This window comes from Ammospiza nelsoni, chromosome 9, assembly GCF_027579445.1.
Source record: "Ammospiza nelsoni isolate bAmmNel1 chromosome 9, bAmmNel1.pri, whole genome shotgun sequence".
Lineage (NCBI taxonomy): Eukaryota > Metazoa > Chordata > Aves > Passeriformes > Passerellidae > Ammospiza > Ammospiza nelsoni.
Window position 1 is genome coordinate 25293565 of NC_080641.1, and position 15124 is coordinate 25308688.

At 47.6% G+C, this 15124-nt stretch overlaps 3 protein-coding genes across 3 annotated transcripts; 1 reads left to right on the plus strand and 2 right to left on the minus strand.

The window, feature by feature from the left end:
• Positions 1-596: 596 nt before the first annotated feature.
• On the minus strand, positions 597-6824 carry PIF1 (PIF1 5'-to-3' DNA helicase). Its single transcript, XM_059478497.1, has 12 exons — positions 6351-6824; positions 6157-6274; positions 5970-6095; positions 5725-5878; positions 5081-5195; positions 4900-5006; positions 4362-4501; positions 3592-3698; positions 2722-2809; positions 2043-2188; positions 966-1157; positions 597-736 (listed from the first exon to the last, which is right to left on the minus strand). Exons 1-12 carry the CDS (start codon positions 6822-6824, stop codon positions 680-682), a joined length of 1824 nt encoding a protein of 607 aa, XP_059334480.1. The 3' UTR covers positions 597-679.
• A 173-nt stretch (positions 6825-6997) lies between these two features.
• Positions 6998-10030, plus strand: CFAP144 (cilia and flagella associated protein 144). The gene is made up of 4 exons (XM_059478735.1): positions 6998-7127; positions 7842-7901; positions 8733-8836; positions 9848-10030. The coding sequence occupies exons 1-4, from the start codon at positions 6998-7000 to the stop codon at positions 9962-9964; spliced, it is 411 nt and encodes a 136-aa protein (XP_059334718.1). The 3' UTR covers positions 9965-10030.
• Positions 8680-15119, minus strand: EBNA1BP2 (EBNA1 binding protein 2). The gene is made up of 9 exons (XM_059478734.1): positions 15022-15119; positions 14855-14938; positions 14447-14604; positions 13256-13379; positions 12108-12197; positions 11805-11880; positions 11451-11541; positions 10964-11144; positions 8680-10611 (listed from the first exon to the last, which is right to left on the minus strand). The coding sequence occupies exons 1-9, from the start codon at positions 15100-15102 to the stop codon at positions 10561-10563; spliced, it is 936 nt and encodes a 311-aa protein (XP_059334717.1). The 5' UTR covers positions 15103-15119; the 3' UTR covers positions 8680-10560.
• Between the last annotated feature and the right edge of the window lie 5 nt (positions 15120-15124).

Below are 15124 nucleotides of genomic sequence, written 5' to 3' on the forward strand. Positions count from 1 at the left end.
AGGACTTCCTCCTATTTTTAAATAGTGCCAGCTCATCTCAAAAGGTTAAGAAAAAAAATCACCTCATTGTATGCAACAGACTAATAAAAATGCTATGTTTCAGCATAACAGGCAACGTGCAACTCTGACAGTTCTGCTTGTGGAAGAAGTTATGCAGACTCCTGGAGTCAGGCAGCAAGAGCAGCTCTTCTCTTGCAGGCAAATCAAGTATTCCAGATATTTAGCATTGCTTTCTCTTGTGTCAGCAGCTCCTGTGAACAATCCATCCCAGCAAAGAGGACACACTGTCTCTCAACAGTGGTATACTTGAATAAAGGCACACAGGCCTCAGTCTATATGTGCAGATAATAAAATACAATTAGCAGGCAGAAGAGAATGGTAGGAAGGTCCCTCAGACTGGATAAAACTGTAGAAATGTCCTTGTTCAGTCTTTTTGTTTGCTAGAGTTGCATTTGTGACACAGGAGTACTCAAGGCTGGGGGCTTGAGGGGGTCTGCAGAAGCCTTCCAGATTCCAGAGATGTGAGATGGGGATAGTTCTACATATCCAGAGTCAGCTGAATGAAGCAAACATCCAAAAAAATCTCCATTGACTTTGTCTGTGTTATCAAATATACACAGCAAGATTGCTGCATCTCAGCAGGCTGAGCTGACACCTCACAGAAACTAGAAGAGCATTCTCAGTTGTATTTCCAGTTCTCCTTCTCATCAGCATCTGAATAGGTGTGTAATGAATCCTTTGAGGAGAAAGAAAAAAAATACCAGAAATTTATTTTGTGCCCACTTCTCCTTAATTCCTTACTGCAAGAGGAGGATCAAAGAATCCCAACCCATCCTTTCACCCAGAGGACCAGGTAGTGTTACACAACCCCAACATTACAGGAGTATTTTGCCACACCAAGAGCTGCCCTGCTGCATGCCCTCTTTGCAGTTCCATCTCTCCTGCTGTGTGGGATTTTCCTTTACCTGGGCTGGGAGCTGGTGGTGCCTCAGGTGTCTGTAGAAGTGCAGCACAGCAGGGTCAGCTCTCACTGCTTTGGGGTCGAAATCCAGCACACGGAGCCCCGCGAGGCTCCGGGCGCGGGACAGGGCCACGTAGGCCTGGCCGCTCTCAAAGACGCGGGACAGGGAGATCTCCACACAGTCCAGAGACATGCCCTGCCAAAGGCACAGAGGGCTGGCTTACACAGCAAACAAACAGCATTGGGATGTAGCAGCACTAACCTAACCTGTGAGTCTGTCCAAGGTACCGTCTTTGGGAAAAGGTTTTGATTTTAAAAAAAGGGAATCAGCAGAAAGCAAAGGCATTTTTCCACTGTCAGGAAATTTCTAGTAGACAGTAGGATCCACTAACTAACTCCAGTGAGGCTCTTGTTGTGTGAAACTCCATAAATCTCATCTAATCAACATAGCAGGGAAAGAAATCCTGCTGATTTCACTTTTATTAGTTAAGTGGAGCAGGCATCTTTCTCAAGCAGTCCTCAGGGAGACCTGAGAGAGTTTGGGTTGTCCCAGGTGCAGGAGAATTCACAGCATGGCCTAGCTTAAACTGTGGCACAGGAATAAACTCACAGGTCACAGGTTCTCCAAGACCATATTTATCAAGTATGAAGTCTTATGGAAAGGAAGGAACTTGTAAAATATTACACTGTCACATTGAAAGTTATATTGAAAAAATTCCCACTGCACACCACCAAAGGGTGAGTCCAGCCCAAAGAGCACAGCTGTGGCTCCAGCAGCCTCCTCAGTGACGCTGCAGAGCTCAGGTCCCCAGTGCTCTCAGGGGAGCACTATCCTCATCGGCCCACAGTGATAAATAATGCTGCTGTATAGCCCAACTCCAACTCTGCAGATGGCAGTGCCCTTAGGGAAACCCCAGCAGCACTGACAGCCCCACTCTCTGCAGCTAGACACATATTCTGGAGTTCCCTCAGCAAGGGCCTTTCAGCTTTCTCTCCTGTTTCACCAGCAATACAAGCTCACCCAGGAAATAAGGTTTATAATGGTGTAAAGGTCTACAGACAGCTGTACAACAACACCCACCTGACTCTTGTGAATGGAAATGGCCCATGCCAATTTTAAAGGTAATTGCTGACGACTCAGATGAACTCCTGATGGTCCTTTGATGATCCATTTCTCCATTTTTATGAGCTGTGTGACCCCACAGAGAAACCTCACCTTAGGCAGCCCTGTACGAATGGGAGCAGGAAAAAAACCAGGGATGTATTCCTGACACTCAATAGCCAGGATGTCAGCACCTAAAGAACACCTTTTTTTCTGCCTAAACCAAACCTAAATCCACAGACAGTTAACAGCATGTCCTGAAATGATGTTTGACATCTACTTAAGCAGAAGAATTAAAGGCAGGTATTTCACCAGTTGAGGTGCAGAGAAAAATACATTTTGCAGGTAGCAGAACATTATTCTTTGAGAAGAACAAACAAAAATTAATCAAAACTTGCTTCAGCAGAACAAACAGGAAATTCAAATGAGCACACACATTTACATACAGACTACAGAACACAAGAGGCCTACAGATAGCTGTAGCTGATGCAGTGCATGACATCACAGCTCATGAGAGCCCCAAGCTTGCAGAGATCTCTCTGCTTTCCCTCAAATTATTACCAAGCTGTAAACAAATTCAGAAGTCATCAGCCACCAATGACACACTGTTTTGTTATTTTGCCACTTCCTTCAACAAAAGATCAAAAGGCTTACTCACCCTTCTGTTCACTTTCAAACCCTACAACAACACCTCGTGCCCCATTCACCAGCCCTTGAGACACATCAAGGTTCTTTGCTAACATCACCTACAGAGAAAAAGAAATATCTTCAATGCACTGCTTCTACAGCCTATTCAGCTACCTGCAACTAAACCTCTTGCCAGGAAGCATGAGCACATCAGGCTGATTTGGCCAAATCGTCCTATCCTGCCTATTGCAGCACCATCTCCCATTTGATTGGAATTATTTCACAGCCTTTCCTTCCTAGGATTCCTAACTACATCATTTTACAGCACTGAACATTTTACTTGAGTTATTTCTCTGTGAGCTCAGATCCAGGGAGCAGTTTCCCCTTCACCAGGCATTACCAGCCTATGCACATACAGATTCTGGGAATAGCAAAGGAACAAGTTTCCAAAGCCAACAGTGCTACTGCTAAGTACAATCCCACATCCTTTCCATTCTGACAGCTCCAGCTCAGAGCTAGGTGCCCAGTCCAGCAAATATGGCAAGCTGTGCCCTACCTTTACAGGTGGGGAGGGCTGCTGTACCTGGAGCTGAGACTGCAGGCAAGGATTGCTTATGCTCTCTGCTACTGGAAAGCTTCTAAATTTGACTGGACATGTCTGTCAAAGTCACAGCAATCACCACTGTCCTCAGGACATGGACCTGAACTCATCTTCTGTGTGGATAAGACTCTAAGCAGAAAAGATATAGAGATTGGGACAGTCTTCTGCTGGCCTGGCATAGTCATTCTAGACTGAATTGCATTCTATATATTAATCTACTCTATAAATTTCTCTGATATTCCTCCATTTTTCTTATGCCATTTGTTCTGTTCTATCACACATGTATGCACACACACTTACCTGAGCTCCAAGCTTTAGCTCAACTCTACCACCCACAGGACACTGAGCATCAATTAACTTCACTAGCATTGGGTCACTATCCAAAGCCTCAAACACATGCACTTCTCCTGTTAAGGAAAGAAAGACAGAACTTACAACTGTTGAACATACTCTACACAGCATTTCAGGAGGTTCAGCATTTATTTCTAACAGCAATTCCTCTTTTAATATCCATTCTACTCTGCTGCTAGGACATCCTCACACAAACCTAGTCACATCTAACAGCAGAGAGCTCATTATTGCCTCTCTTCCCTATCTAAGTTCCAGAGCATGAAAAGGGACAGGAATGAAAGGTCAGCAGTAAATAGGAACTAAGCAGACACCATTTTGAGCAGTTTCACTCACTACAACAGCAGATCTCCAAAGCAGACTAAGGAAGAATCCAAGGGCCAGCAAGGGAGACAAAAAATTAAATAGTCCTTAATTCAAGTCCTGGCTGGATAGAACATGGCCTTTCTAAGATGCTATAGAAAGAAAAAATAGGGGTGTGGAGGCAATAAATTGCACACCCTACCTCACAGCAAGCAATGAGCTTGCTGTTTCTTACAAACCAGTGACATTGTGGCTTTTTAAACAAAAAACTGATTTTTTTTCCCTAGACACCTCAACTCCAACACACAGAGCTTGGATGGTGCTGCTGTGATGACAGAACACTGGTCCCACCCCAGTACCCCCAGTGCACCCACACAGAGCTCAGCCCCAGAGCCAGGCGCTTCCTCCACCGAGTTCACCTGGGAGCTGTTGCAAGCGTCTCTCGTTGGTTATTTCTACATCATCTTTATGGGTGCACAGCCTCGTAGCCAGGATCCCATCACGCTCAGACTTGTGAGCAGCTGTCTGCATCAGCTGTCGGGTAACCTCCTCTGTGCACCTGGTAGCCAGGAAAAGGGAATTCTTCTTTAAAGTGATCAGGGACAGGTTTGAGCAGCAGTAACCTCACAGAGCTAGATCAGTCGTGCAAGCCACAGGCCCCCAGAGAGGACAGAGAAGGACACCTGCATAAAGTGAGAGAGCAGAGCCAGTGTGTGCTCCAGCCCTGCCAGCTCAGGAGCCTTTGAATTAATTCACAGAAATTGCACAGGGACCCTAGGAAGTGCCCGTCCTTACTAGAGCAGCATATATGAAACCTATCTATGTTAACTAAAGCACTTATAGCTTTTGCCCACAGCCACACATTGCTGACAGGGCACAGAAAAGTGAAAAACTGCTCTTTACTCTGCTCCACCTGTGGGTAGCAGGGATTACAAAGAGAGATGAGCTTCTCCTCACCTGCCTAACCGGATTGCACTCAGGATTGAGACAAAGGTCTTGTCAGTCTGTCTCCGCACTTCAGTCAGCTCCATGTTTATGTGGATGCATTTCCTCCAGCTTTTTGCCTGGAAAAATCATTCTCTTGTTAAGAAAGAGACAGACTTGAAGTATGAGAATGAGTTTAGGAACAGTTTTGTACCTGGAAGCAGAACTTGGTTTCTTCATTAGCCTTGCAGACTGGGGGTAGCTGTAAGAAATCTCCACAGATAATTAGCTGAATTCCTCCAAAAGGCTCATCCCGTTTTCTGACGGCCCTAAAAGGGATAGAAGAGAAGTTTTGAATGTCCTCCAGAATCTAGACATAGTCAGGTCCCAGAAGTTACCTCTCAATCTGTCAGTATATTCAAACCTAGACAACTGCAGTGAAAGATGTTTATCCCCAGCTGCCTCAGAAGAGCTCAAATAATTAAGCAGGGCTAGTACAAGACATTACATTTTCTTTGCTTACCTAGCCCAGAGGTCAATACTGGTCTTGGTTCTTTAGTGGCTGTTATACTACAGCTACTTCTCTCTGCCAATAGAGACCTTTTGGGCAGAGCTGTATATTCTGGACTCAGCTCAGGAGATGGAGAGAACAACCCAAACAGCCACAGCTATGAGTGAAGAATGGACATGACCAAAACCTATCTCATGGTAAAGATCGACCCAGATGCTATGATTTCATTCTTCCTTACAGTCCTGTACCAGTAGCTGCCTTGTATTCATTCACAAAATGAAAGAATGGTAGCAGACTGGAAGTTTAGAGAAACTCATTTCTGCTAGTTTGACCTGACAATTGCTCACCTTGCCACTGCTTCCAGCTTGTCAAAGAACTTGCCATCCACCATTGAGATCTCATCAATAATTAGGTGCTGGCAGGCCAGCCAGTGCTGGCGCACCCCTGGCCTCTCTGCCAGCTGAATGCACTGTTCCAGCGGTGCCTTCCCAGAGCCGATCCCTGGCACAGGACAAAAAAGCAAAGCTTTAGGATGCTCCTGATTCTTTGGGAAGAGAGTAATAGCTCCCATAGCGATCGGGCAGGCCATCACCTGCAAAGGCGTGGAGAGTAGTGCCACCGATGTGACAAGCCGCCACTCCCGTGCTGGCTGTAGCGTAGGTGATGTTGGGAGGGAGGGAGCCCAAGATCCGCTTCAGCAGGAACGACTTCCCAGTCCCTTCGAGAGAGAAGCAACAGGTCAACGGGCAGGACTTTCCCGGGGAGCCGATGAGAGCGGCCAGGACGCTCACCTGCAGAGCCGGTGAAGAAGATGCTCTTGCCGCTCCGCACGGCGCCCAGCACCGCCTCCTGCTCCGCCGAGAGCCTCGCCGGGGGCCGCCTTTCCTTGCGGGGCACCTGCGGGACAGGGGGGGCGCGCTGTGGGGCTGGGCAGGGCCGCTCCCCCGGGCCGCCCCCTCGCCCCGGCACTCACCTCCGCCGGGCGCTGCCCCCGCTCTTGGCGGCGGCCGGGGCTGCCCAGCAGGTCCCGCTCCTGCACCGGGCTGATCACGGAGAAGGACGGCGGCGGCCGCTCCAGCAGGCGGGGGCGGCGCGGCGCGTCCCGCGGCCCGGCGGCCACCTTGAGGCGCAGGAGGCGGAGGAAGCGGCGCAGCGCGTCCGGGGGGCAGTCGGACAGCAGCACCTGGGCGCCGTCCGGCCCCACCCGCACCGCCGCCCGCCCCTCGCCCGCGAACCGCGTGAAGAGCCTCACGGCGTCCCCGGCCAGCACGAAGTTCAGCACGGCCGCCGCCGCGCCGCTGCCGCCGGCCACGCGCAGCACGGGCTGGCGCAGCTCGTTGCGGCCCAGCAGCACGGTCGCGTTCCGCATCAGGCGGCGGCGCGGGGCGAGGCCCCCCGGCAGCGGCTGCTCCACGGCCGCCGTGCAGCGCAGCTCCGCCGCCTCCATCAGCCCCGCCGGCCGTTCAAACGCGCCGCGTGCGCCGCCGCCAATCAGCGCCGGGGGCTTTAACTCGGCGGCCAATAGAAGGCGGGAAGGGCGGGGCGCGAGGCGGGGCGCCGCGCGGGCCAATCGGCGGCCTCGCCGGCAGCACGCGGCGTTGCCAGGGCAGCGGCGCGGGCATGGCCGCTCGCCGCGGAGAGCGAGACCCGCCGGACGCGCGGCAGAACCTCCTCCGGGCAGAGCGGGCCAAGAAGGAGCGCCGCTGGCAGCTGCTCTTCACCCAGTACACTGTGAACCCCGTCCATCCCGGTGAGGCCTCCCGGCCAGTCACAGGGAATCGGAGTAAAGCCCCGGGGGCAAAACAAGCGGTGAGGGGAGTGGGGGGCCGGGGCAGGCCCGCAGCGCTCAGCTGCACTCAGGGACGAACAGCCGCAGCCAGGCTGGCAGAGCGGCCAGCGAGAGGGTAAAGCTGCAAAGGGCAACTGGAGCACTTCCCTTTTGCACACTCAGAGACAGAACCGAGACATGACCCGCTTGCCCAGATGGTGCCTTCAGTAACCACGTACAAGTGAGGCAACTATTTAGGGTGTGGAATTTACAAATTCAGTGTAAATACAGAGCCAAGATGGGGTAGAGGGCCCCAACACTACACCCTGTTCCTTCAGGTCCTGATCACTTTCTACCTGCTAATTCACAGTCTGTGCTAGCACAGGCAGGTGATGTAAATAGATTCTTTCAGGTCCAAGTTTTTCAATAAAACAACAAAGAAAAATGATTTCTGAGACTTGGCACTGTGCAGGCCATCCCGTGGCTGGGGTGGGACTCTGATATGGCAAGCACAGGCAGCATCCTATTGAAGGGTCTTTAGCACAGTTAATGCCCTTCCCTGCCTAGAAGTTGCCATTAATCAGTGTTTCTGACTCATTTTCTTCTATGCACAAGCAGTTCAATCATACATATTCTATACTTGGCTGTGATGCCAAATTCACATTAAAGTCATTCACCTGTCTCATTTCTCTGCAGTCCACATGGTCTCTAGGAAGCCAATGTCTTGGCACGAGAACATACAGGAGCCCATAGATGGTAAGAAGTCTCTGAAAAGCTTGTGGTAACTACATAAGAAAATTAACACGTAAGTTTTAATAATTGTAACCAGTCTAAAATATGATGTATGTGGAAACACCTCTGTGACCATATAAGTTAAACTCATTAATGATTTTTGTTTGTAAAGCAGGTTTTTCCCACTTTAAAGCCCTTTCCCATTACTTTCTATTTTCAGCACAAGTTTGCATCGATGCAATTATGGTCTTATTTTTGTTTTTAATTAAAATATGGAACAACTGTAAAATAGATAAAATTCCTTATATTCATACTATAAAATTTTGGTTGAGAATCTAAACATCTCAGGAAAACAAAAATACCTAGAAGCATGTTGCCTGCCATTGCAGATTCTACCCAACCACCATGCAGATTAAACCTCTGAAATGACTGCCCAGTCTTACTTTAGAGTACTGGTAAGAGCCCTTATAGCAGCTGCTCCCTTATTTCTAACACACTAATTGTGTCTAAAAACCTTAATGCTCAGGTAAGGTTGGCTGCTCTATTCAAGGACTGGGAAGGGTGGCAGACCAAACCAGAGAAAGGCTGTAGGTCTCAGGCAACTGAGAAAGTCGAGAGCTGTCATGGAGCACTGGTTTGTACATGATGTGGTGTAGGAAAAGCAAGATGCTGCAGTACAGTAGGCAGGGATACAGAATTACAGGATAGTACTGTCAGGCAAATCCTGAAACTTCCTCAGGAAATATTTGAGTAGAAATGTCACTGTGCATTCTGACAGTATCATTCACAGAAGCACAGGGGCTGTTTTTAAACACACTTTCATTTGTATTTGTGTCCCGTTTTTTAAAACAACAGATGAATTCCTGAAACTTCTTCACCGTGCAGCAGAGGTGCCAAGAGAGAAATACTCAGAGCCACAAACTGAAAGCCAAGTAATTGGCTGGAATACAAAACCTTTGGTGAGTAGGATGCTTGAAGACAGCCCTTTAAAGGATTCAGAGATGTTAAGCCTGCCACACTGAAAAATACTCAAGCAGGAAAACAATTTGTGACAAACAAGGAAAACAAGAATTACAGGGAATGAGCAGAGCTGTTCACAGAAAATAACTTTTAAAAATTTACACCTAAGAGGACTCTTCACACTGGCAGAAACTCGTGAACAGAGAAGCAGTACACTTCCCCTGAGAAACCTGGCTGCAAAACATCTACAGAGACAGTGGCAGCACACTGCCAAGTGCCACAGGTGTACTCGGGGCTGTTTATTAAAGTGCTCAGCCATGAGAAATGGTGTAGTGATGTACTGAAGTACTGTGAAAAGAAACGTGCTGCTGCACAGCATCTTTCAAAGTAATTGCAAGCAGAACCATAAAATTAATAATCTTTTAAGTATACCCAAAGCAGATACACCAGTGAGGATTCATCTGGGGAATTGTGAATAAACAGGAGGAGAAGGAATATTATTAACAAGCTGAGACATCAATCATATCTGGCAAACAGCTGTGATGATGACTGACTTTGCAATTAGCGTTTTGGGAAAGGCAAATTTTGGCCTGTTATAAAGAAAACTAAGATAAATAAGAAAATAAGACAGTCTTCATTGACTTTTCATATGATATATCAAGTAAAGTAGTTAGTAATGACAAGAGTGGAGACAGACATCCCAGCTGGGCTCTGTGGTACTAAGGAACTGCTGGTAGGATTAGTCTGGCAGGGTGGAGGCAAATAAACTTGTGTGTAGGGAAGCAAGTTTGATTATTAGAGTCAGAACTGATGATGTTGTTTAATTTGTTAAGTTTTCCTTATTCGGCAGGTTTGACCATAACAAAGCAGAGAACAGTACAGTGGTACCCTGCTCTTCTGTCATTTGGACACTTCTCAGCAGTGGAACACCACACATCACTCCCCCAGGAGGGACTCCTACTGCTGATTTTAGTAAAAGCCCATGACTGTTTGTGATTCTTGTTTCCCAGGTTCCTTTTGACCGCAGTGATACCAGATTCTACTTCCCACGCCAGACAACTGAAATTACCATCCTTGGCTACCCTGCACCACGGGGACAGATGCCTAAAGGCCAGAACAACATCTAATGTGTTAGGTCCTGTTTGTTATCTAGCAAGTCTGGCAGATTGCTAGTGACAGACAATAGAAAAGAGAAGTTCAATCTGTCCAGATTTACAACCTGACAACAGTGTCACAAATAAACCTATCTGTAAGGCTCTGTATTTGTCTCATTGCTGTTCCTATACCCATCTACGCAGATAATCTAAAAAACCACTCTAACATCTCAAAAAGCTTCAGACTTCTTATTTTGACATTGGCAACATGACCCAGAACTCAAGGTCACCAACTTCATCTTAACAGTAGTGGTGGGAAAAGCTGTCAGAATAAAGGGGACAAAGGGCAGACTTCAGCCACCATTCACTGAACAGCTAAATATGAGTTACACATAGTTCTGTGCAAACCACTTAATGCATTCACACAAAACAGGTTTAAGTAGAAAACAATCCTTCAACAAAACAGACAGTAAGAAAAAAATTAAGTGATAAGGCACTGTTTCCACTGGTTTTTTTTCCTTGCCACTGTAAAACATGCAGCTTGCTCCACAGTTAACTGCTAGATGACAGCAGAAACATATCTTGCAACACAAAGAAACACAGGAACCCCTTTGGGGAGCACAGTTCTCTTAGCGGGCTCGGTTCTTCATTTTCTGCCTTGCTCTCTTTCCAGGTCTCTTCTGGAAAAAAAAAAAAAAAAACAGATTCAGATTTTTATTTTTATGTTCTCCATCTTTGTTTTAGCTCTATAACTTGGGGAGGATACCAAAGAGAGGGTATTTGTCAGAATGTCTGGACAAGAAGGTTTTGGCACACAGGTAGCAAACAGAACTTTTTAACTCCCTTTCTGATTTTCCTGCTGATACCAAACCACTGTCCCCAACTCTGTGAGTAATTGAATTATGCTTAGCTCCCAAAGACAGGCATCACTTCCTGATGCTGGAGACACATATCATGCACTCATCTCTCCCTGACAGACATGGCATGGCTTCCAAGCCAACCAGGATCGTTTTCCTGCAACATTTTACTTACATTAAGAGCTTTTTTCCCTCCTTTTCCTCCTCTTCCTCCTTTTCCTGGGCCTTTGTTGTGAGCCACTTTTGCCTGGAAGCTGGATACGTCATTAAAACTCTCCTTTGTGTTCCACTTGGAGCCCTTCTTCTTCCCACCAAAACCAAATTTCTGATTTTTGTATCGTCTTTTGGCATTTGGCCTGAAAAACAACCAAGCAGCATCACTGCCTACATTCCTTGTTCCAGAAAGCTCTCAAGACACACAGATATATACTCATGGTATCCCATCAACCACCATAAACCTTCCCCCTCTTAACAAAGATGCAGAAATCACATTTCAGTCTCTGCTCCATTTTGGCCATAGTTTTCTTCTCTTTAGGGACAGAATACCACCTTGGACTTACTTTAACACTAAATAGAACAGTTTTCCTGTTCCCCAAAATTATCCCCTAAAAAGACTGAAAAATCAGACATTCTGTGTTTAACTCTCTCGTTTCTGGTCTCACCCCTTCTTTGGCCGTTGACTTGTATTGCCTTTTTTATTCCCTTGAGATGACGTCTGCTCTTCATCTAGAAAGTCCAGCTTGTCAGAGAGACCTGCAAGAGTGAAGACATCACAGCTACATCTCAGAAAAGACAAACTGTCAGTCTAAGCAAGTAATAGCAACAGGTCATCCTCACTGAAGAATAGCTGCTTGGGAGGCTTTTCACTGCCACAGGCACACAATTCTGCACAGCAGCAGCTTTCCAACCTCAAGGCCCAGAACTACAGACACAGTGACCACATCACACTGCTCACACACCACTACTGCCCTTACACATTTGTTCTCTTAGACCTTTCTGGTATTTTGTTCTCTTACCTTTCTGGTATTTCTTGACTGCATTCAACATATTTTTCTTCTCCTTCTGTCTCCTCTGCAGAACCTCAACTTGCACCTGAGATTAGAAGCAGAATGTTAGTGTTGTTCCTTGCAGTGTCCCATACTTTTTTTTAAGGTATCCTGTGTTTTGTTCTGTCTTCCTTCAGAGCAGCTAGACAGGAGACTAGACAGATTCTGTGTGTTTTAGCCAGACTCTTGTGGCTGCATTTTTCCAGCCCCCCAGTCAGGCTCCAAATTCTTGTCACAAATCCTTTTGCACATGTCCCTTTTGTAGCTCCTCACCTTCTTGCCATATTTTCTCATTGCACGGAGTTGTTTTGCTTTCTCAGACCTTTCCATTGCTTCCTGTTTACTCTTAAGTTTCTGTCGAATCTAATTAGGGAATAGAAAATCAGAATTTATCAGTAACACAAAAGAAAAAGAAATTTATAATTTCTGTACTGATCTATAGCCCAAATATGGCTAAAAAAGACAAAACTCACACAAGAGAGAAGAAAAAGCCTTATAATGGGCTCTAATGGAACTGAGAGTATCATGTCAGTCTATTTGGGTGTATCAAAAAGACTTAATAGTTTCTTTCTTGTCATTATTAAAAGTAAAGCACTGAAGAAAAGACAACAGTCCTCTAGAAAATATTTTTTCTGTTCCCTCCTTGTTCACAAACATTCTTATAAGGATGCTGCCTTATGGAGAATTACAAAGATTTCAACACAGATCTTAGTGATTCAGTCTAGTGACTCCAGTAAGAGATAAAAACTGTTCTTCAAATGAAATCAGCAAAAGAAGAGAACAGTAATGTGCAGGATTGACTTAAGCCTTAGTACCAGCTAATTATCATTCTTCAGCTTAACCAGAAAGGTTCCATCAGAAAGCAGAACAGTGACCCAATGAGACATGAACCTTCCAACTAGATTCCAGCTCATGTTTCTTTAATTTATACAATGTAGTCTTTTTTCAAAATCTAAACAAAAAAATAGAGTTCAATTTTGAACAAAGACTACAATCAAGAAGGAAATGTGTGAAAGACTTATTTCCTACACCAATATAATTTCCTATCCAAAACAGATTCATTCAATAATATACAATTTAAAATCACAGAAAACCAGAACACGCTGGCAATAAACAAAAGGTGATACTTAAATTAAAAAAAAAAGGATTGCATTAAAGCCACAGTCAACTGCAAGTTTTATGACAAAGAGCAAAAACACAGGTAACTTTACATCCACTAATACACATACTAAGAAAAATCCTCCCTTTTTAATATTAAACACATTCAGGACAAAGTATAAATCATGTTTTTCTACTTTATCATCCAACCTGTTATAAAAATCCCCACCTAAATAAAAAGAAATCTGTCACAAAGTTTCATCTACCCTACCCCACGCTAAAACACACATTACACTGGAAAGAAAACCATTCCCTGCACGTACCTTCTGCATCTGTTGGTCTGATTTGGCCATCTCTGCAAAGTAATCATCCGGCCTCCTTGTGGGAACTTGGAGCTTACGGAGCCGAGGGAGGGCCTCCAGGACAGCCGCCTGCGCCTGCCGGTAGCTGGGAGAGAGCACAGCACACTGTCACTGCCCCAGCTGTCACTGCACTGGCTCTGTCACTGCCCCGGCCCCGTCACTGCCCCAGCCCTGTCACTGCCTCGGCCCTGTCACTGCACCAGCTGTCACTGCCCCGGCCCTGTCACTGCCCCGGCCCCGTCACTGCACCAGCTGTCACTGCCCCAGCTGTCACTGCACTGGCTCTGTCACTGCCCCGGCCCTGTCACTGCACCAGCCCTGTCACTGCACCAGCTGTCACTGCCCCGGCCCTGTCACTGCACCAGCTGTCACTGCACCAGCTGTCACTGCCCCAGCCCCATCACTGCCCCGACCCCTCACTGCCCCGGCCCTGTCACTGCCCTGGCCCTGTCACTGCACCAGCTGTCACTGCACCAGCTGTCACTGCCCCGGCCCTGTCACTGCCCTGGCCCTGTCACTGCCCCGGCCCTGTCACTGCACCAGCCCTGTCACTGCACCAGCTGTCACTGCCCCGGCCCTGTCACTGCCTGTTGGGCACCTCACAGTTCTGACACAAACTGCTCACACAAGCAGGCTGATACTGGGATCTAGCAAGCATTGGTCTGGTCTAGCAAACATTCAGTGCTACTGAAAGCAGCTAAGGTACCGGTACAACATTTAACATTTATGTCTTGCACATATAAATTTATCTTATTTCCAGTTATAGCTTTTTATGTTGGAATACAAAAGGCAAAGCAAGAGAACTGTAAGAGTACCAAAACAAATCCACAAAAAAAAGTCATATCTTGTGTTAAAGTGTTAGTCCTGCTGTCAAGGAGCTTTTAAAATAAACTCAGCAAAGGATGAAGTCTGCTATGAAGAGAGAAATTATTCATTTCAAGTCACACAGGAGTTGAATATACTAGCACTAATTTGTAGTTGTTTTGGAAAACATTCAGAGCCATTGAATGTAAAATAACATGGCCAAGAGTATCACAGTGACAGCCAGTGTAGCAGTCTGCAGCAGTCTGTAGCATACTGGTGAAAGAAACATAACTCCAAAAACGCAGCAACACAGTGAGACACGACATGAAATGTCTTTTTGACACTTACAAACTCATCTCTCTCTGGAAATCATTCTCAGGGTCAACGGCATCAGACGTAGAAGCATTCTGAGAAACGGGGTCCGCGACCGGACCCAGAGTCACGTCCAGCCTTTCCACCCAGGCGAGCTGCTGCCTGAATTCGGCCAGGCACTGCTTCAGGCCGTCCTGTGAGAGGAGCCCAGCTCAGCACAGCCGCGCACCGACCGATCCGCACGGCTGGCCCGGCCCAGCGGCCAAGAGACACCGCGGGCTGCTCCTGGGGCCGCCGGGCACACCCGTAGCCCGGCCCGCAGCGCGGAACACCAGAGCCCGCCTGGCCCCGGCCCGCGGCCCCGCCGAGCCCCCCGCGCCCCGCTCCCGGCGCTGGGGCCGCGACCCTGGGGGGGCTTTGCCCGGTCCCCGCGTTCCCGCTCACCGTGTCATTGCGCCGCTTCGGCTGCTCCTCCAGCACAACGTTGAGCCCCGGCTTCAGCGCGCCCTTCGCGAAGGCCTCCTGGAGCTGTGAGAGGGTTCGGTCAGTCCGCGCCGCCGGCACGGGGCGGCCCTTCCCCACCGGGCTCACCACGGCGGCCACGGGCTCACCTCCGAGTCCGAGAGCGAGGAATCCTCCGAGTCCGAGCCGGAGTCCGAGAAGGAGCCACGCCGCGCCACCGCCGCCGCCATCGCTGCCGACCCCGTGCGCCGC

What these genes read in the sequence shown, in the direction of transcription:
- EBNA1BP2 (XM_059478734.1), bottom strand. Translation starts at nt 15,102, where the DNA reads ATGGCGGCGGCGGTGGCGCGGCGTGGCTCCTTCTCGGACTCCGGCTCG. An exon ending in TTCCAGAGAGAGATGAGTTT is followed by an intron (nt 13,380 to 14,446) that starts GTAAGTGTCAAA and finishes GCTCTCTCCCAG; the next exon opens with CTACCGGCAGGCGCAGGCGG. An exon ending in AGTCAACGGCCAAAGAAGGG is followed by an intron (nt 11,145 to 11,450) that starts GTGAGACCAGAA and finishes GTTGTTTTTCAG; the next exon opens with GCCAAATGCCAAAAGACGAT.
- CFAP144 (XM_059478735.1), top strand. Translation starts at nt 6,998, where the DNA reads ATGGCCGCTCGCCGCGGAGAGCGAGACCCGCCGGACGCGCGGCAGAAC. An exon ending in TGTGAACCCCGTCCATCCCG is followed by an intron (nt 7,128 to 7,841) that starts GTGAGGCCTCCC and finishes ATTTCTCTGCAG; the next exon opens with TCCACATGGTCTCTAGGAAG. An exon ending in CATACAGGAGCCCATAGATG is followed by an intron (nt 7,902 to 8,732) that starts GTAAGAAGTCTC and finishes TTAAAACAACAG; the next exon opens with ATGAATTCCTGAAACTTCTT.
- PIF1 (XM_059478497.1), bottom strand. Translation starts at nt 6,824, where the DNA reads ATGGAGGCGGCGGAGCTGCGCTGCACGGCGGCCGTGGAGCAGCCGCTG. An exon ending in AGTGCAATCCGGTTAGGCAG is followed by an intron (nt 4,502 to 4,899) that starts GTGAGGAGAAGC and finishes CCTGGCTACCAG; the next exon opens with GTGCACAGAGGAGGTTACCC. An exon ending in AGCTAAAGCTTGGAGCTCAG is followed by an intron (nt 2,810 to 3,591) that starts GTAAGTGTGTGT and finishes TTTTCTCTGTAG; the next exon opens with GTGATGTTAGCAAAGAACCT.